Source organism: Trichomycterus rosablanca, chromosome 1 (genome assembly GCF_030014385.1).
Source record: "Trichomycterus rosablanca isolate fTriRos1 chromosome 1, fTriRos1.hap1, whole genome shotgun sequence".
In the NCBI taxonomy this organism is placed as follows: domain Eukaryota; kingdom Metazoa; phylum Chordata; class Actinopteri; order Siluriformes; family Trichomycteridae; genus Trichomycterus; species Trichomycterus rosablanca.
In genome coordinates, this window is record NC_085988.1 from 70450165 (window position 1) to 70472323 (window position 22159).

General features: G+C 41.6%; 1 protein-coding gene across 2 annotated transcripts in view; it reads right to left on the reverse strand.

Annotated features, from left to right (window-relative positions):
- Positions 1 to 22159, reverse strand: part of grip1 (glutamate receptor interacting protein 1) — a 371696-nt gene that overhangs the window by 46847 nt on the left and 302690 nt on the right. For both annotated transcript variants that reach the window (XM_063006172.1, XM_063006163.1), the window contains exons 14-15: positions 14736 to 14816; positions 1547 to 1616 (exon numbers count right to left, since the gene is read on the reverse strand). In XM_063006172.1, coding sequence (XP_062862242.1) covers positions 1547 to 1616; positions 14736 to 14816 — 151 coding nt within the window. The remainder of the gene's footprint in view (positions 1 to 1546; positions 1617 to 14735; positions 14817 to 22159) is intronic.

Sequence of the window (22159 nt, forward strand, 5' to 3'; positions counted from 1 at the left end):
GTGGGTTTTTTCTTTATTTATTTATGGTTTTCTTCCACTACCAAACCAGATAGAAAGTGAACTGGCTGTTCTAAACTGGCCCTAGGTTTCAAAGAGCGACTAAACAGGTAAGTATGCAGTATCCCAAAATACACTGGAATCCTGTCCAGTATGTATTACTGCCTTGCATACAGAGTTTCCAGATGGCACTAGATCCCTTACATGTATGTCAGGATGATGATTCAGGGATCATAATTAAAGATTTGCAGCATTTTGAAGGTACCAAATCTTGATAAAAGAAAAACAGTTTGGAAGGTGTGCCAAAGGAAAGCCTTTTCAGCTACCCAGAACCAAACAAGAACACGTAAAGATGTTACAGGAACTTGGATTAAAAATGGGTCCTATGGTCAGCTGAACCACAAAATGGGACAGTGGTAGCCTAGTGGGTAGCACCCTGCGCTCTGACCCCAGCTTCCAAACAAGCTGGAATATGCGAAAAAACGAATGACTTTGTACTGTACGCCTGTATATGTTTTTATGACAAATAAAGGCATTCTATTCTATTCAAGCTTTTAAGCAACACTGAAAGTAGTTTTGGTGTAAAATGAATGATATTTACAATCACATATTTTTAAGCCAAAGACTGCACCTGCAAGAATGGAACAGAACCCAGGTGCAAATTGTTTTAACCAGGGTAGAACAATATTGTGGCAAAAAAAATCACTAAGAAACAGTGATCATCACAAGTAATAAGTAAAAGATACAAAAACATCTGCAGTCCATAATGAAGTCAATGGATAGAACAGGGATAGCGCAGCATATAACAGGCTGCTCTGGCCGTCTGTGGCACCCCAACCCCACCAAGTGGCGCACCCCATGCATAACATGGATTTACAAGTGGGGTCAGCACTGGGGCAATCCACTGTCCCAGAGCGGTTCCATAATAATGTGCTGGTGTATTTTTATGTATATTGGGCAGCACGGTGGCTCGGTGGGTAACACTGCTGCCTTAGAGCTAGACGGTCCTGGGTTTCGATTCCCAGGTGGGAGGTCCGGGTCCTTTATGTGTGGAGTTTGCATGTTCCCCCTGTGTCTGCGTGGGTTTTCTCCGGGAGCTCCGGTTTCCTCCCACAGTCCAAAAACATGCAAGTGAGGTAAACTATAGACACAAAATTGTCCATGACTGTGTTTACATTAAATTTGTGAACTGATGAATCTTGTGTAACGAGTAACTACCGTTTCTGTCATCAATGAAACCAAATATTGTATGTATCACTAACATTAGATCAGCAGACCTGCTGTCCTGGATGTCCGACTGATTGGTTAACATACGTATGGCTGCCTGCTTATAGTACTGGTACAAACTGATCTGGTACATGTATGTGTGTTAATCAGTTAGTACATAAACATTACGATGTTAATGTTAAAATGGCCCAATGTAAACCTGATGCTATTTCTTAATATAGTTCTAATAATAAAACATATAAAATAAGAACCAGCTATCCAAAGGAGTCTATTTACCACTTTAAATCACACATGGCAGTAATTCGGAGATAAAATAGGTTACCTGTGTGCCACGCTGCCCTTCTTAATGTCTGAGATGATCAGAGCATCCCCTGGCTTCCGGTTGGATGGAGCTGAGATAAAAAAAGACAGAAAACAGATCTATGAGAAAACAGTAAAGATTGTGACCCAAAATAAAATTTGTTCATGTAAGAACCTTAGTTATTTATTTATAAAAGGTTCACTGTACACGGTATTTGTATTATATCAAAGACTAGTTCAAAATGAGATATTAAAAAAATGTACATAAACAAAGACAATGCATACTGCTTAAACTAATATAATGTGGTTGCATAATTGTGCACGTCCTCAGAATTAATCACATTTAAACTAATGTTAAATAGTAGTCAGTAAAACCTGCCATACATTAATGTGACTCTGATTAACCCCGTATAAAGTCCACTTATAGTAAGAATTTTCTTCACATTTACTTACTTGCATCTAACAGCAAAAGTCATCGGACACAAAGAGCTTACAAAGCATCAAAGAGAGCTAATTGTTACAAGGTATCAGTCAGGAGAAGGGTACAAAAAATTTCAAGGCGGCCGCTCAGGTGGCGCAGCGGTAAAAACACACGCTGTTCACCAGACCTGAGATCTCGAATACATCGTATCGAATCTCGGCTCTGCCTGCCGTCTGAGGCTGAGCGGCCACATGAACAACGATTGGCCTGTTGTTCAGATAGGGCCGGGATTAAGCCGGACGGGGTCTCTCTCTCAGACTAGTGTGATTACGACCTCTGCTGGCTGGTTGGTGGCGCCTGCATGGAGATGGGAAAGGAGTGCGGTAGAGGGTGTGGCTCTCCGTACACAGCGCTGTACTGAACTGCACTCGTCAAGTGTAGGTGATAAGATGTTCGATTGCTGTGCACGTGTCGGAGGGGGCGTGGAGCAGCCTCGTCCTCCACCATCAGGAGCAGGGACCAGCATTAAAGAGAGGATGATTGACGGGCAGAAATTTGATGCGTTAAAGTGGGAGAAAATTTCAAGGCATTATATACCATAAAACACAGTAAAGACGGTCATCAACAAGTGAATAAAATATGGGACAACATTAGCAAAACCTAGACATCCCCCCAAAAAATGGTTTGGAAGGTTGCCAGAAGGCCTACAGCAACAACAAAGGAGCTGCATGAATTTCTGGCAAGTACCGATAGTGTACTACATGTGACAATAATCTCTCGTATTCTTCATATATCTGGGCTGTAGGGTAGGGTGGCAGGAAAAACATCCAAGCTTAGCTATATGTAGTAAAAACACACATCAAGTCTGTGTAAAGCGTGTGAGAAGTATGATCTGATGAGACCAGGGTTAAACTTTTTGGCCATAATTGCAAAATATATTATTGGTGTGAAAACAACACTGCGCATCAGTAATCAAGTCTCTTTTCTTTCTCTTTTCCTCCGATCCCCCCCCCAATTTTCTCCCCTAATCTAGTCATATCCAATAACCCTGATTGTGTTATGCTTCACCTCTACGTATACTACGCTCCACTGCTGACCGAGGAGCTTCGCAACTGACACACTCCCCCTCCGACACTGCCTCTTTTCTCCTGCACAAGGCAAGTTCATATGCAGATCAGCTTTGTGTACGGAGAGACACACCCTGATCAGCATTGCTCCTCGACTCTGCGCAGGTGCCATCAGTCAGCCAGCACAGCCAGAGGTTGTAAATGCACCAGTTATAAGGAACCCTGGTCCGGCTTGTCCCAACAACAACAGCCAACAGCCAATCGTTGTTCATGTAACCATCCAGCCCAGCCGGATGACAGAGCTGAGATTCCTTTATTGTCATTGCACATTGTACTTGTACACTTACACAATGAAATTGAAATACAACCCCCCCTCTCGGTGCAAGGAAAAACAACAACAGCAAACAATAGTACTACTATATACAAATGTAAATATAAAAAAAGCACTAAAACAAAACCGAAGCAGGAAAAGAAGCTATTGCACATGTCCAATAAATGTCCAATTAAATTTAAATTATAAGTTGCACATGTCCCATTAAAGTGAAATGAAATTGCAATTGCACAATACCCGTTGAATGACACATGATGTGTCACATGTTTGTGTTTAACAGAGCTATGGCCCTGTTGTAAAAACTGTCTCTCAGTCTATTAGTCCAGTCTATATACATCCCAATTTTCTTTACTGTGTTTTCCTTTTGCTGCTATAACAATGCAAATTTCCCTTGTGGATAATAAAATGCTTATCACCAAAAGAACACCATACCCAGAGTGAAGCACAGTGGAGGCAGCATTATACTTTGGGGCTGTTTTAGTCAAGGTGAAGAGGATTATGAACAGTTCCAAATATCAGCTATCAGTAAATGTCAGCACAAAACCTTCAGGCCTCTGCTTAAAAGCTTAAAATGATGAGGATTTATCACCTTTCAGCACGACAGCGACACAAAGCACACCTCCACCAGAAGAAGATGAAAGTTTTGGAATGACTTAGCCAGAGCTCAGAGCTGAATCCAATAGAAAATCTGTGGGGTGACCTGGAGAGGGCTGTACACAAGACATGCCATTGTAATCTGACAGATTCTGAGTCCTTTTGTAAGAAAGATTGGGCAAAGACTGCCAAGTCAAGATGTGCCATGCTGATAAGACTACTACCCAAAAAATTCTCTCATCAAATCAAAAAGTTCTTATTATTTATTCAGTATTTATGCCACCACATTATTGTGAATGTTTTACACCTTAAAAGATTTCACTTTGAACTTTTACATTATAGGTCAGCTTAAAGATAGAAAATTTGATCTTGGACAAAATCCTGGCATTGTAACAGGGGTGTGTAGACTTTATATAATGCATGTGACAATTTATTTAAAAAAAAAAACATTCTACATGCATCCATGCATTCTAAGCTTGCACCCTTGGCCTTTACACACTAAAATTCCTCCCGATTCTTTGAATCGTTCAATGATATTATGCACAGTAGAGGGGGAAATATGCAAATCCCTTCCAATCTTTCTTTGAGGAACATTGTTTTTAAACATTTCAATCATTTTCTCACACGTTTGTTGACAAACTGGAGATCCTCTGATCATCTTTGCTCATCAAAGACTCCTTTCCTGGATGCTGCTTTTGTACCAAACCATGATTACAATCACCTGTTGACGCCACCTGTTTGGAATCACATCATTATTTATTTTTTTTCCTCATTACTAGCCCTAAATTGCCCTCGTCCCAACTTTTTTTGGAATGTGTTGCAGGCCTGTTAATTAATAAATTAATAAATGATATAAAGTTGAGCAGACAAACCATGAAATATCTTGGGTTCAAACTGTCAGCAATCAAATAAAAGTCAAAGTAAATGTAAGGAACCCTGCATTTTTACTTTATTTGCATTTTGCATACTGTCCCAACTTTTTCTGATTTGGGGTTGTAATAGAAACATATTTCTAATGAACATATTAGTGTTTCCGCCACTAGAGCTGTCACACAGAGTTGTGAGCCTCCCAACATGCCCTGTCAAGCATGCACAGCTTTCTAACTCAGAAGGAGCCCCACAGGAGGACGGTGAGCCAATTCTGCTGACTGAGTCATAAACAAATATGCTGTGCAGCTTCAGTTTAGTGAATAAACCAAAGCTGCAGAACTACTGTCACATTTCATCAAATGCACACCTGTCAACGTCCCATGACTTCATCGCCTCGCTCGTTCCTGTCGCTTGCTCAGTGCCGATGATGAGACGGAGCACTGGCTGCTTTTTTGCTCACGCTGCAACTCTGGTGCGTTTAATATTCCGAAGAAGTTGGCGTCTAGGTTCAGGGTCTCATTTGCTTCTCCCAAATTTAAGATGGTGCAACTTGGCAATGAGAGAGTTGTGTAAAATTCATTGCCCTGCAGAGGTGCAGAGGAAGCACCAAGTGGTTACAGCTCCTGAACAGAGCTCATTGCTGAATAACAACCAGTATGGCTGAGAGAAAGCAGGCAGGAAATAACGAGGATATAAAATTTTGGTCCCCGGGCTAATGAATTTGTCTGCTGAGAAAGCTAGGACAGCATGGCTGAGGAAACGGTTACGTGAATTGCCACAACATATTACTCTGGTTGAGTCTGGTGGAAACTGAGGTAACAACAGCTTGAATATCATAACAAGATAAGAGTAATGTTGGGCCAATTTAATGCCCTAATTGCACCGATCAGCCATAACATTAAAACCACCTCCTTGTTTCTACACAGACTGTTCATGTTATCAGCTCCACTTACCATATAGAAGCACTTTGTAGTTCTACAATTAAGTTTGGACTGTAGTCCATCTGTTTCTCTGCATGCTTTGTTAGCCCCCTTTCACGCTGTTCTTCAATGGTCAGAACCCCCACAGGACCACTACAGAGCAGGTATTATTTAAATGGTGGATGATTCTCAGCACTGCAGTGACACTGACATGGTGGTGGTGTGTTAGTGTGTGTTGTGCTGGTATGAGTGGATAAGACAAAGCAGCGCTGATGGATTTTATAAACACCTCACTGTCACTGCTGGACTGAGAATAGTCCATCAACCTAAAACTTCTAGCCAACAGCGCCCCGTGGGCAGCGTCCTGTGACCACTGATGAAGGTCTAGAAGATGACCAACTCAAACAGCAGCAATAGATGAGCAATCGTCTCTGACTTTACATCTACAAGGTGGACCAACTAGGTAGGAGTGTCTAATAGAGTGGACAGTTAGTGGACACAGTATTTAAAAACTCCAGCAGCGCTGCTGTGTCTTATCCACTCATACCAGCACAACACACACTAACACACCACCACCATGTCAGTGTCACTGTAGTGCTGAGAATGATCCACCACCTAAATAATACCTGCTCTGTTGTGGTCCTGTGTTCATTAAAGAACAGGGTGAAAGCAGGCTAAAAAGGTATGCAGAGAAACAGATGGACTACAGTCAGTAATTGTAGAACTACAAAGTGCTCCTATATGGTAAGTGGAGCTGATAAAATGGGCAGTGGGTGTAGAAACAAGGAGTTGGTTTTAATGTTATGGCTGATCAGTGTACATATATATGTGTACAGTACAATGAAGTACTTTTATTCCAGCATAGCCCGGCTTCTTTAATGGGATAAAGAAGGATGTTGGTGCTGAACGGTGTAGTAAGAGAGACCAGGGGAAGGACGAATTCAGTTAGTAGGAATGATTCAATCTAGATGCAGCAGATTAGAGTGATAGCCTTGGCCACAGAGAGCAGGTGAAAGAAATTGCCCCAGGGACTGTCAATCAGAGACAACGGGCTTTGAACCTGCTCGCCTCTCCAACAGTAAATTGTCAGTGGAAGAAACACAACCACAACTGCAATTACTGCTCCATGGATTTTTTCCTCTCTTTTTCTGGTCGTATCATTTACCCAGTGGTATCTTTCCTTTACTGCTACAGACACCTGCCCTGACCGAGAAGATGCAGTAGCCAACCGCTTCTTTTCACCTGCATGAGGCAGGATCACACAGACAGAGTCACACACTGATCTCCTTTATTTCCACACTCTATGTATGCGCCATTAATCAGACCTCCTCCGGACATCTCAAATCATGTCCGTGTAGGCACCTAACCACCTGATCGCACAGCTGAGAATCCAACTCAAGAGCCTGAAATCTCAGCATGGTTGCCAACCGCTTCCTTTCACCTGCATGAGGCAGGATCACACAGGGAGAGTCACTCACTGATATTCATTATTCCCCCAATTTGTGCATGGTCCATCGATCAGCCCTGCCCCGGACATCCCCAAACATGTCCTGTAGGCGCCCAACCAGCTGACAGCTGATAGTACAGATGAGAATCAAACATAAGAGCTTGAAATCTCAGCACGTTTGCCAACCGCTTCTTTTCACCTGCACAACGCATGATCACACAGGGAGAGTCACTCACTGATTTTCATTATTCCCCCAATTTGTGAATGCCCCATCAATCAGCCCTGCCCCGGACATCCCCAAACATGTCCATGTAGGCGTAGAACTAGCTGATAGCACAGCTGAGAATCTAACTCAAGAGCCTGAAATCTCAGCACGGTTGCCAACCGCTTCTTTTCACCTGCACAAGGCAGGATCACACAGAGAGAGTCACACACTGATTCATATCATTACCCCAATTTGTGAACGCACCAGCGACCAGCCCTGCCCCGGGCAGTCCTAATCATGTCCATGTAGGTGCCCAACTAGCTGATAGGACAGCTGAGAATCCAACTCAAGAGCTGAAATCTCAGCACTGTTGCCAACTGCTTCTTTTCACCTGCACGAGGCAGGATCACACAGGGAGAGTCACTTACTGATCTCCATTATTCCCCCAATTTGTGCATGCCCCATTGATCAGCCCTGCCACGGACATTCCTAAACATTATTCCCCCATCGGCCAGCCCTGCCCTGGACCCTAACCCAAACATGTCCATGCAGGCGCCCAACTAGCCAATAGCAAAGTTAAGATTCGAACATAAGAGCTTGAAATCTCAGCACTGGTGAGCTAGCATGTTTTATCGCTGTGCCACCTGAATGCCTTGGTCCATAGATTTCTTATACAGGTGTCTTATACAGGTGACACTGCCAGCTTGTATCTTCTGATCATAAAGATATACTTGCAAATGAACCTATATCAAGAAGAAACACTTCAGATGTTTGACTGTACTTCAAAGCACTTCAAATCTTCTCAACTTTCCCAGTCCAGACAAAATTTTGCTTAAATAAAATCCTGTTTGCTGTTAGGGATAAATTGTTTGTCAGCTTAATTTGAAACAGAAAATCTCCACATAATTCTTTTATTCTATTATGACTGTATTTTAATTAAAAATTAGAACATTATGTTCAAGTGCCTTATGTGCTATATTCGCCAAAATCCTTTCATAAATGCACACAGCTGCTACACAAGTACCAGTATTCACAGAACTGCTTTCATTTATTATGTGTTCTGGATGGTTAAAGGCTAAATTTAATAAAGCAGTATTTATTTATAGGTCTGCAAAGGACTCTATTTCTAAACATTCAGACATTATGCCATTATTATTCGTAACATTTTATACAAGTATTCACTATTTTAGTTCATTACAAATGAGTTACATGCCTTGCATATGAAATAAATACATTTTTCCCTCTTTTTCTCCCCAAATCTAGTCGTATCCAATTACCCTGGTTGCGTTACGCTTCACCTCTACCGATACAACCGTCCACTGCTGACTGAAGAGCTTCACAACTGACACACGCCCCCTCCGACACGTGTGCAGTACCGACTGCATCTTTTCACCTGCACGAGGCGAGTTCATATGTGGATCAGCTTTGTGCACGGAGAGCCACACCAGTTATCTGTCTGTCTGTCTGTCTGTCTGTCTGTCTGTCTGTCTATCTATCTATCTATCTATCTATCTATCTATCTATCTATCTATCTATCTATCTATCTATCTATCTATCTATCTATCTATCTATCTATCTATCTATCTATCTATCTATCTATCTATCTATCTATCTATCTATCTATCTATCTATCTATCTATCAGCATTATTCCCCAACTCTGTGCAGGCACCATCAATCAGCCAGCAGATGTCGTAAATGCACCAGTTATGAGGAACCCTGATCCGGCTTACTCATCCCTGAACAACAGCCAGTCGTTGTTCATGTGGCCGCCCAGCCCAGCCCAGCCGGATGGCACAGCTGAGATTCGATACGATGTAAATAAATACATTTTGGAAAAGATGTTTGTTTGTTTATTAGGATTTTAACGTCATGTTTTACACTTTGGTTACATTCATGACAGGAACAGTAGTTACTCATTACACACAAGGTTTATCAGTTCTTGGACAATTTTGTATCTCCAGTTCACCTCACTTGCATGTCTTTGGACTGTGGGAAGAAAGCGGAGCTCCCAGAGGAAACCCACACAGACAGAACATGCAAACTCCACACAGAAAGGACCCGGATCGCCCCACCTGTGAATCTAACCCAGGACCTTCTTGCTGTGAAGCGACAGTGCTACCCACCAAGCCACCATGCCACCCCTTTTGGAAAAGATGCTGAAGGTTTTAATCTAGAGGACTTACTGCCACCTATAACACTTGGTGATACTTTTTGACACAGTGGGCTATGGGCATATTCAAAAACATTAGTTTCTTTGAATTCTTTTTGGCTTAGGTCTGTATGTTTCAAACTATTATTAACAAAACCCTTCAAGTACTTCATGAACAAGAACTTTAAATCTATTTTTAGATACTTTGAAGTTTATCATACACTTACTGTCCACTTCATTACCAACACTATACCAATACTGGCACAGGTTCCATCAAGTGTTAAAAACATTTCTTTTGTGATGACAACACAAGGTGCAACACGCAAACCTCAAAATCTACCACAGCCGAAATGTAATTTATTGGATTTTTGTGAAATTTGGTGACTGAGGATGCCACTAAGCACAATAGCCTCACTGTCATGTTCATATACAACGGCACCACTAACCATTTCACAGTCACTTAATTTACCTATATTACCCTTTGTGATGTTTGTGCTGGGTGGTGTGGTCTATTAGTGGTCTATTACATTAACCCACCCACCACTGAAATTTGGGTTCTAATTCTAGTAGTGCTATAGGCCAGGCGTCTACACAGACATGCCTAGCAATGTCTAAGGGGAAAGCCTGATGCCCTGTCTTGAGGCTGGTTCCCAGTGAAGATGGACCTGCTACGACCCTGACCAGTGTAAACTGGATAATGAGAATGAGAAAAATGTTTGATATGAATATTAATTATTTCTTATTTTATATATATATATATATATATATATATATATATATATATATATATATATATATATACATATACAGTTTATGCATTTTCTCCCCTTTTTTTCCATTTTAGTGAACTCTCCACCAACCCACGCCCCCTCCGATACATGGGCAGCAGCCGTATGCATTTTGTCACCTACACTTTGATGACTGCAATGCGGATCAGCACTGTGTACGGAGAGACACATCCTGACAGCACTCTTTTCCTATCTCTGTGCAGGTGCCATCAATCAGCCAGCAAAGGTCATAATTGCATTAGTTATGAGAGAGTCCCTATCCGGCTTTTAATATACCACCCCTATCTGAACAACAGGCCAATCGTTGTTCATGTGGCTGCTCAGCCTACCCGGAAGGCAGAGCTGAGATTCAATACGATGTATTCGAGATCCCAGCTCTGGTGTTCAGCGGGTGTTTTACCGCTGTGCCACCTAAGTGGCTAATATGAATTATTTCTGTATGATTTGTGCTTCTGCTACATAAATGCCTGACTGGATAATTACATAAATGATCAAGCGCCTAGTTGTTCCTAATAAAGTGGCCACCGAGTGTATATCTCCCGTGCTTGCTGGAATCATTTCTGTGTTTTTTTCCATGGCTCAGTAAACCAAATATTGCTTCCAGCAGCTTATGTTTTAATGTAACTCTAATCTTTTGCATCAGTCTTGCATGAGGACGCTGTTTACATTTCTACATTTTAGAGATTATGAAACTCATAAAGACATCTAGAAGAACCAATGTGACACATATCAGTAAATAATTCAATATTCTGTTCACAATACAATATGTTCTTCTTGCACTGTAGTTCACAACATTGTAATTTAAAGCAAATTAACATTTCCAGTCTGGACATGGATTCTGGCCAATTAAAAAGCCATCTGGGCTTTACTGTCAGGAATAAATGTGCTGAAATGCTGTGAAGTCTGCATTTAAATGTAAGCACAGAAATTCCATTTAAAATAAGCTTCTATTAAAGTACTTCCTTTGGAAGTATTTATTATTCCTCAGGCGGGGAAAAAGACATGACTGGTTTAACCCCTTGCTGCACCCGCTTAGGGGTTGGGCTATACACCGATCAGCCATAACGTTAAAACCACCTCCTTGTTTCTACACTCACTGTCCATTTTATCAGCTCCACTTACCATATACAATTACTGACTGTAGTCCATCTGTTTCTCTGCATGCTTTGTTAGCCTCCTTTCATGCTGTTCTTCAATGGCCAGGACTCTCCCAGGACCACTACAGAGCAGGTATTATTTAGGTGGTGGGTCATTCTCAGCACTGCAGTGACACTGACATGGTGGTGGTGTGTTAGTGTGCGTTGTGCTGGTATGAGTAGATCAGACACAGCAGCACTGATGGAGTTTTTAAACACCTCACTGTCACTGCTGGACTGAGAATAGTCCACCAACCAAAAAAATATCCAGCCAACAGCGCCCTGTGGGCAGCGTCGTGTGACCACTGATGAAGGTCTAGAAGATGACCAACTCAAACAGCAGCAACAGATGAGTGATCGTCTCTGACTTTACATCTACATGAACCAACTAGCTAGGAGTGTCTAATAGAGTGGACAGTGAGTGGACACGGTATTTAAAAACTTCAGCAGCACTGCTGTGTCTGATCCACTCATACCAGCACAACACACACTAACACACCACCACCATTTCAGTGTCACTACAGTGCTGAGAATGATCCACCATCTAAATAATACCTGCTCTGTAGTGGTACTGTGGGGGTCCTGACCATTGAAGAATAGGGTACAAGCAGGCTAAAAAGGTATGTATAGAAATAGATGGACTACTGTCAGTAATTGTAGAACTACAAAGTGCTCCTATATGGAAAGTGGAGCTGATAAAATGGACAGTGAGTGTAGAAACAAGGAGGTGGTTTTAATGTTATGGCTGATCCTTGTACAGTATATTACCTATAACTGTATTTATTATATAATTTCTATATTTTATAAGAGGTACTTTTATAGCTCAATTTATAAAGGGTGACACGACACCCTGTTAATGTAATCCCTACTCTGGTAATATTTAATTACACACTGTAATTAAATATGTACTGCTGTCACTACCCAGTATTGAGTCATAATGTGAAATAATTAATAAATAATGCAGTCGTGAATGATTTAAATAACAGAGGAAATGCAGCTAATAAACAAACGATTGGATTTTAAAGTTACATTTGCATAACCTGTTCTATGTATGGTGTAAGTTGTCACACTTCAAGTACCAGGTCATTCATAATAGATGGATGGATGGATGGATGGATGGATGGATGGATGGATAGATAGATAGATTCTTTATTGATCCTTTGCAGGAAATTTCTTCGTTACAGCAGCTCACATCAGACAACATGACATCAAATCGTGACATCAAATTGTGTTATTACCAGTAAAACCAACCAGGTATTTTGCAGGTTTTGGGTATGAAAGTGGCTTTTATAATGCTGAAGATAGCTGACTGGCCATGAGCCAGCTGTAAAAGGTGTATCAGCAACAAAAAAAGTCCTTTATGGAACACATAGCACCTTGGTAAATGGGATGAATCATTTGATAGGTCTGCATTTAGCACTTATTACAGGATCTTCGTAATGAGCCTTGTAAAGTCCACTTCAAGAACTCCTAGTTCAGCAGTTCACCACACTCAGTACAAGAATAGAACCTAATCACGAACAAAAATAAGTCTCTTCATTAAACTTAAGCACAGGGGTCATACACAAATTGCTTTTCTGGACTCACTTCACTCCTAGTCAGTCTTTGTACACTTTACTACTGTTCTTTTTTTCCCCCTTGGGCAGCCGCAGAGAAAATGAAAATAAAGAACTGCTTGTTTTGAACTCATTCCCAGGAAAAGACGTTGCCTTGGTAGCAGCATATGACTTGTTAAAATTCTGATATACTCTGTGTCAATTTTACATTCACACATACTGGTGAATCAAAAAGTACATTTGTTTATATTTACATACAATAAAGTTGGTCAATCAAAACATTACAGGTCCATTTAATTGTCCTTTTTAATAAAGGTGCAAGATAAACACCAAACAACAGATTCTTGTATTAATTACATTTTCCAAAACGTCCTACCTTTCTAGAAATGAGGATGGGACTTCTATTTCTGATTGCCTTTGTTATTGCAAATTTGTTACACTGTCTCACGAATCAAGCCTTCTTGTGCTCCTGGAGCTCAGGTTGAGGTGCCATGCCCCTCTCTCCAGAAGCACATGTTGGAGGATGTTTGGCTATGGAAGAAGCCAACACCCACTCAATTGTGATTTGTCAATGAAGCTAATGATCCACAGCTGCTCCTCATTTCAGGTGTAATGCTCAGGGCATTTAAGGGAGCAGCTGTGGATCCTTCGGCGGAGACTATTTTGGTCTGGTCATAATTTTGGTATTCTTGCTCATTTTGGTTTGGTTTGGTAGATTTTGGTTTGTCTTGTCATGACTGTCATGCTTTTGGTTCTGTCTTCCTTAGCGGTGAAGGCATTCCCAGCATTCAGTGTGGCACAACTTTTCTCACAAAAAATTACAAATATGGCGGACAAATTCAAAGCAACTAACAGAGTTTCTCAAATGTAAATACATTTATTTATTTGCAAATTCAGGCTTGTTAGTGACAGTTTAACAAGGAGATGTTAGCTGGCATGCTGGTGGGTTGTGCAACCTCAGCCCATTGGTTTGAATGGCCTGAGGCTAACTGTGTTAGCTTACATTTACATTTTCTGGATTTAGCAGACACCTTTATCCAAAGCAACTTGAGGGTTAAGGCCCTTGCTCAAGGGCCCAACAGTGGCAACCTGGCAGTGGTGGGGCTTCAACAGGCAACCTTCTGATTACTCGTCCAGTACCCTATCCACTAAGCTACAGCTGCCCTTTTGTTCTTGATTTAACACAAATAATGTGATCCGCTGCAGAATCTGGTTGATTATTTGGGGGAAAAATTAGCAAAATGTGATATAAACACATATTTTAATAAAATATGCAACTTGAAGTGGTGCAGAAGGTCCGTCAGCTTCAGTTGTGGCTAATCCATTCTGTAGTACCATTGGCAGCTAAAGTATAAACCACTCTGCCAATGATAAATAGTTGTTTTTTTACTGTATGCTTCTAGCAAAGCTCTTTAATAGCTCTTTCCATTTCCATCCAATGATGCAAATAAGCATTTAAAATCAATTAAAGTCTCAAAGGGGATGTGTGAAACTTGAAGGCAGTGATATATACCAGAGTCATTCCAATGCTCTATATTGTCTCTTGTTATCTCTAATTGCAAAGCATGGAGATTCATGTGTGACGGGAGCTATGCTGAAGTTCTGCACGCAGCTCCACGGTGAATTAAATAGAATGCGCTGAACCAAAAGTGCAAATGGACACAAAAACTCTAATCATGCAAACCGGTAACACTGCACAGTAATGAACGCTGTACTGAACACTTACAGCTAATAGTGATGCCCAGCTCCACGCCTGGCTTCTTTGGTAGCTTCACGTGGAAGGTGCCACTGCTCGGTATAACAGATTCTAAAGGAAAGAAAAAAAGCAATCAGGGTTAAAAGAAATGAACAGAAGATGCAGAGACAAAGGATAACCACCAACTCCAACTCCATTAAGAATTAAAAAGTGTTTACAACGAATAAAAAATACATATATAGCATGATGTCCAAAACCTACTGTGTTCATTTAGACAAATCAGAACAATCGTCACATGAAACATAATTCAGCTGTACATGTTTGAAGAAAGAAGAGATTATCTGATGATCCCATGAACATTATAGTTGTGAGTCATGGAAGTGGGAACATCATGATATTGGGCTGCTACTTTGCAGACAGCACTGGATCATTACACATCATCAAAGGCGTAAACAGAGCACAGTACCAAAATAAATTTAATCCCTTCAATCTGGAGACAGACAGACATGTAGAGAGATAGATAAATATATAGATATATATATATATATATAGATAGATAGATAGATAGATAGATAGATAGATAGATAGATAGATAGATAGATAGATAGATAGATAGATAGACAGACAGACAGACAGACAGACAGACAGACAGACAGACAGTCGGGCAGGGTATATAGATAGACAGACAGACAGACAGACAGGTAGACAGATAGACGGATGGATGGATGGACGGACGGACGGACAGGCAGACAGATAGATAGACAGACAGTCGGGCAGGGTATATAGATAGACAGACAGACAGACAGACAGACAGGCAGGCAGGCAGACAGACAGACAGATAGACAGACAGTCGGGCAGGGTATATAGATAGATAGACAGACAGGTAGGCAGACAGACAGACAGGTAGACAGATAAATAGATAGACAGATAGACAGACAGACAGTGTGGCTGAAACACTTGAACTTAGTAATGTGAAATTATTCATATGAGTACACACTATATAGCCAGAGGTAACTGGACACCGTCCCAATCATCCACACTTATTGCTCATAGGTGTATAAAAATTATTGACAGAAAAAGTATTTTATGCCCTCTACTTTGTGGCAAAAGTAGGACGACCCTTTCCTGCATAAAGTCATTATGTGCACACATCCACATTTGAAGTGGATGTGTGTACTGGAATTATATTAGATAACAAAAACAAGAGTGGTTGGGAACTTGCTGTACTCATTGTAAAATATTCAGAGATGCAGACCTACTCAGCAGCAGATCAAAATAAGCCGACCATGTTTACAGGCAGCTCACTAATCAGTTAATACTCAGTCTGATGGCATCTTTATGGGAACATAGTAACTGGACTGAGGCCAATTTGATTAAATTTAGTGTTTGATTGAACAAGGTGGGTAATCCTTCAAATAATCCATTAAATTGAAGAATAATAGTCCAGTAAATTCCCATATCCAATTACATTATCAGCTGGAATCAGTGTGAGAATTTGGCACTAGTTTGTGGCTTGATGGAAGCACAGCGCAGAAAAAAAAGTGCTTTGAGCAAGCAAATCTCATGTCACACATTTTAAAAGATGAAGCAGTATTGTATAACTACACTTATAATTACAGCTTAGATTAAAAAGCCCTTCACAGCTACTCTCATAAAACATGACAGGGCAGCTACGCTTCTAACCGTCAGAGTACCGTTGACACTAAAAGCCGCATTCCCAGTAAGGATACCTTTTCTTAAGATAACATCTGTCGTGTAGAGATTCTAATTAGACTGGTGAGTATGTCAGGCAAATAAACAGTTTAGTCAAAACATGCAATTAGAGCAAATTGGATCGGATTTAATCTACATCTTAATTACTGTAAGAATAATGGATTATGTACAGTGAATTTAGAGGCTATTCAGACCTCTTGATTATTTTGTTTTAGATTTAATTTGGAATAGATATAAGTCAAGTAAAATTTATTTGTATACGCTTTTACAATAGACATTGTCTAAAAGCAACTTTACAGCATTCAGGTGACAATGGTAAGGAAAAACTTAAGGAAACTCAAAATTACTTGAAGAAACCCTGAGAGAAGCCAGACTCAGCAAGGACCCAATCTGCTGGGTTCTTTCTTACCTCCTTGACCAAGGTCATTCTTGCTAGACCAGTATGGTCCAGGAAACACTCAAATTCTTAGATATTGTTTTTTATCCTTGCCCTGATCTATACCATGACAAATCTGATCATGGAGATCCAGAGACAGTCCAGTCAATACAATGTACATTGGGGACCCTTATAGACCCAGGTGTGTGCCTTTCCAGTTAATCCAAATTGTAACAGGTAGACTCTAATTCATTTCTAGTCATATCACAAGGATAATTAAAGCAAACAGACCACAATTTAAAGTGCCACAGCACAGGGTCTAAATGCTTTTTTTTTTGTATTTTACCCCTTTTTCTCCCACTATAAATTTATTCTGTTTAACTAATAGTTAAAAAGTTTAAACCAGTTTTGGCAATGAGGACCAGACCATAATGTTAAACAGAAAGTGAAGAAGATCACATAAGATCAAAGAAAAGTGTTCAGAATTCAGACAACAAATCGTCAATCCCGTTCTCCGTTTACAGAGGTACAGTGTATCACAAAAGTGAGTACACCCCTCACATTTCTGCAAATATTTCATTATATCTTTTTATGGGACAACACTATAGACATGAAACTTGGGTATAACTTAGAGTAGTCAGTGTACAGCGTGTATAGCAGTGTAGATTTACTGTCTTCTGAAAAGAACTCAACACACAGCCATTAATGTCTAAATGGCTGGCAACATAAGTGAGTACACCCCACAGTGAACATGTCCAAATTGTGCCCAAAGTGTCAATATTTTGTGTGACCACCATTATTATCCAGCACTGCCTTAACCCTCCTGGGCATGGAATTCACCAGAGCTGCACAGGTTGCTACTGGAATCCTCTTCCACTCCTCCATGATGACATCATGGAGCTGGTGGATGTTAGACACCTTGAACTCCTCCACCTTCCACTTGAGGATGCGCCACAGGTGCTCAATTGGGTTTAGTCCATCACCTTTACCTTCAGCTTCCTCAGCAAGGCAGTTGTCATCTTGGAGGTTGTGTTTGGGGTCGTTATCCTGTTGGAAAACTGCCATGAGGCCCAGTTTTCGAAGGGAGGGGATCATGCTCTGTTTCAGAATGTCACAGTACATGTTGGAATTCATGTTTCCCTCAATGAACTGCAGCTCCCCAGTGCCAGCAACACTCATGCAGCCCAAGACCATGATGCTACCACCACCATGCTTGACTGTAGGCAAGATACAGTTGTCTTGGTACTTCTCACCAGGGCGCCGCCACACATGCTGGACACCATCTGAGCCAAACAAGTTTATCTTGGTCTCGTCAGACCACAGGGCATTCCAGTAATCCATGTTCTTGGACTGCTTGTCTTCAGCAAACTGTTTGCGGGCTTTCTTGTGCGTCAGCTTCCTTCTGGGATGACGACCATGCAGACCGAGTTGATGCAGTGTGCGGCGTATGGTCTGAGCACTGACAGGCTGACCTCCCACGTCTTCAACCTCTGCAGCAATGCTGGCAGCACTCATGTGTCTATTTTTTAAAGCCAACCTCTGGATATGACGCCGAACACGTGGACTCAACTTCTTTGGTCGACCCTGGCGAAGCCTGTTCCGAGTGGAACCTGTCCTGGAAAACCGCTGTATGACCTTGGCCACCATGCTGTAGCTCAGTTTCAGGGTGTTTGCAGTCTTCTTATAGCCCAGGCCATCTTTGTGGAGAGCAACAATTCTATTTCTCACATCCTCAGAGAGTTCTTTGCCATGAGGTGCCATGTTGAATATCCAGTGGCCAGTATGAGAGAATTGTACCCAAAACACCAAATTTAACAGCCCTGCTCCCCATTTACACCTGGGACCTTGACACATGACACCAGGGAGGGACAACGACACATTTGGGCACAATTTGGACATGTTCACTGTGGGGTGTACTCACTTATGTTGCCAGCTATTTAGACATTAATGGCTGTGTGTTGAGTTATTTTCAGAAGACAGTAAATCTACACTGCTATACAAGCTGTACACTGACTACTCTAAGTTATATCCAAGTTTCATGTCTATAGTGTTGTCCCATGAAAAGATATAATGAAATATTTGCAGAAATGTGAGGGGTGTACTCACTTTTGTGATACACTGTAGGTCTGGAGCAAAAGTAAGAACCATTATCTGAATGAGAGAATGCACCTCTTTTGTCTCTCTCATTGTCTTCAGCCAGTTACAAAGAAAGTAGTGTCAAGGAACCAGGGATAATAAATCTACAGCCCTCAGAGGGGCAGCAATTATGCATTAAGGGTGCTTTACTTTAAATGATTGGTCAATAATTCAGGAAAGCTCATTCCACCTTTAGAAATGCCTTCTAGCCAAGCCAGTGTGAAATCCCCTTTGTTTCCGGAGCAGTAATGTTATTGCTCACAGAGGGAAAATGATTGCAATGTTACTTTAATAAAAATTGTCAGTCCAGTGTGAATTAATCACCTTAACACTCTATTCCAGCATGAAGTCTGGCACTGACCAGAACAAACAGCAATAAAAAACAATAACTGTAGTAGTTGTATGCAAATTTTTTGAGCTATTTTTACAACAGCAACAAAAAATAATTATGAAATATGTCCGTGGGAATACATGCCACATCGATCAAAAGGGCATTTGTGAGCACGGGCGCTAATGGACAAGATGACCTGCCTTACAATCAACGTTCCAATCATTCAGATATTTAATGGGATTGAGGTAAGAGCTCTGTGCAGGCCATTCAAGATCCTATACACCAAATTGGTCAAATCTTAATAGACCAATCTTTATGCTGAAATAGGAAAGACTGTTGCCACAAAGTGCATATAAAGCATATTCATGATAAAATATAATTGATTTTATACACCTGTTAGTAACAAGCATGGCTAAAATACTTAAATTCAATCATTAGAAAGGGTGTCCACACGCGTTTGGCATATTATACATATATACACATATACAGTGTATCACAAAAGTGAGTACACCCCTCACATTTCTGCAAATATTTCATAATATCTTTTCATGGGACAACACTATAGACATGAAACTTGGATATAACTTAGAGTAGTCAGTGTACAGCTTGTATAGCAGTGTAGATTTACTGTCTTCTGAAAATAACTCAACACACAGCCATTAATGTCTAAATAGCTGGCAACATAAGTGAGTACACCCCACAGTGAACATGTCCAAATTGTGCCCAAATGTGTCGTTGTCCCTCCCTGGTGTCATGTGTCAAGGTCCCAGGTGTAAATGGGGAGCAGGGCTGTTAAATTTGGTGTTTTGGGTACAATTCTCTCATACTGGCCACTGGATATTCAACATGGCACCTCATGGCAAAGAACTCTCTGAGGATGTGAGAAATAGAATTGTTGCTCTCCACAAAGATGGCCTGGGCTATAAGAAGATTGCTAACACCCTGAAACTGAGCTACAGCATGGTGGCCAAGGTCATACAGCGGTTTTCCAGGACAGGTTCCACTCGGAACAAGCTTCACCAGGGTCGACCAAAGAAGTTGAGTCAACGTGTTCGGCGTCATATCCAGAGGTTGGCTTTAAAAAATAGACACATGAGTGCTGCCAGCATTGCTGCAGAGGTTGAAGACGTGGGAGGTCAGCCTGTCAATGCTCAGACCATACGCCGCACACTGCATCAACTCGGTCTGCATGGTCGTCATCCCAGAAGGAAGCTGACGCACAAGAAAGCCCGCAAACAGTTTGCTGAAGACAAGCAGTCCAAGAACATGGATTACTGGAATGCCCTGTGGTCTGACGAGACCAAGATAAACTTGTTTGGCTCAGATGGTGTCCAGCATGTGTGGCGGCGCCCTGGTGAGAAGTACCAAGACAACTGTATCTTGCCTACAGTCAAGCATGGTGGTGGTAGCATCATGGTCTTGGGCTGCATGAGTGTTGCTGGCACTGGGGAGCTGCAGTTCATTGAGGGAAACATGAATTCCAACATGTACTGTGACATTCTGAAACAGAGCATGATCCCCTCCCTTCGAAAACTGGGCCTCATGGCAGTTTTTCAACAGGATAACGACCCCAAACACAACCTCCAAGATGACAACTGCCTTGCTGAGGAAGCTGAAGGTAAAGGTGATGGACTAAACCCAATTGAGCACCTGTGGCGCATCCTCAAGTGGAAGGTGGAGGAGTTCAAGGTGTCTAACATCCACCAGCTCCGTGATGTCATCATGGAGGAGTGGAAGAGGATTCCAGTAGCGACCTGTACAGCTCTGGTGAATTCCATGCCCAGGAGGGTTAAGACAGTGCTGGATAATAATGGTGGTCACACAAAATATTGACACTTTGGGCACAATTTGGACATGTTCACTGTGGGGTGTACTCACTTATGTTGCCAGCCATTTAGACATTAATGGCTGTGTGTTGAGTTATTTTCAGAAGACAGTAAATCTACACTGCTATACAAGTTGTACACTGACTACTCTAAGTTATATCCAAGTTTTATTTCTATAGTGTTGTCCCATGAAAAGATATAATAAAATATTTGCAGAAATGTGAGGGGTGTACTCACTTTTGTGATACACTGTATATACATACTGATCAGGCATAACATTATGGCCACCTTGCTAATATTGTGTTGCTCCCCCTTTTGCTGCCAAAACAGCCCTGACCCGTCGAGCCAAGATGTTAGCAGCAGATCCTTTAACTCCTGTAAGTTGTGAGGTGGGGCCTTCATGGATCAGACTTGTTTGTCCAGCACGTCCCACAGATGCTCGATTGGATTGAGATCTGGGGAAGTTGGAGGCCACGTCAACACCTCAAACTCGTTATTGTGCTCCTCAAACCATTCCTGAATCGTTTTTGCTTTGTAGCAGGGCGCATTTTCCTGCTGAAAGAGGCCACAGCCATCAGGGGATACCGTTTCCATAAAAGAGTGTACATGGTCTGCAACAATGCTTAGGTAGGTGGTACGTGTCAAAGTAACATCCACATGGATGGCAGGACCCAAGGTTTCCCAGCAGAACATTGCCCAAAGCATCACACTGCATCCGCCGGCTTGCCTTCTTCCCATAGTGCATCCTGGTGTCATGTGTTGCCCAGGTTAGCGATGCACACGTACCCAGCCAATCAATGTGATGTAAAAGAAAACATGATTCATTAGACCAGGCCACCTTCTTTCATTGTTCCATGGTCCAGTTCCGATGCTCACATGCCCATTGTTGGCGCTTTCGGCGGTGGACAGGGGTCAGCATGGGCACCCTTACTGGTCTGCGACTATGCAGCCCCATACACAACAAACTGTGATGCACTGTGTATTCTGACACCTTTCTATCAGAACCAGCATTAACTTCTTCAACAATTTGAGCTACAGTAGCTCGTCTGTTTGATCAGATCAAGCGGGCCAG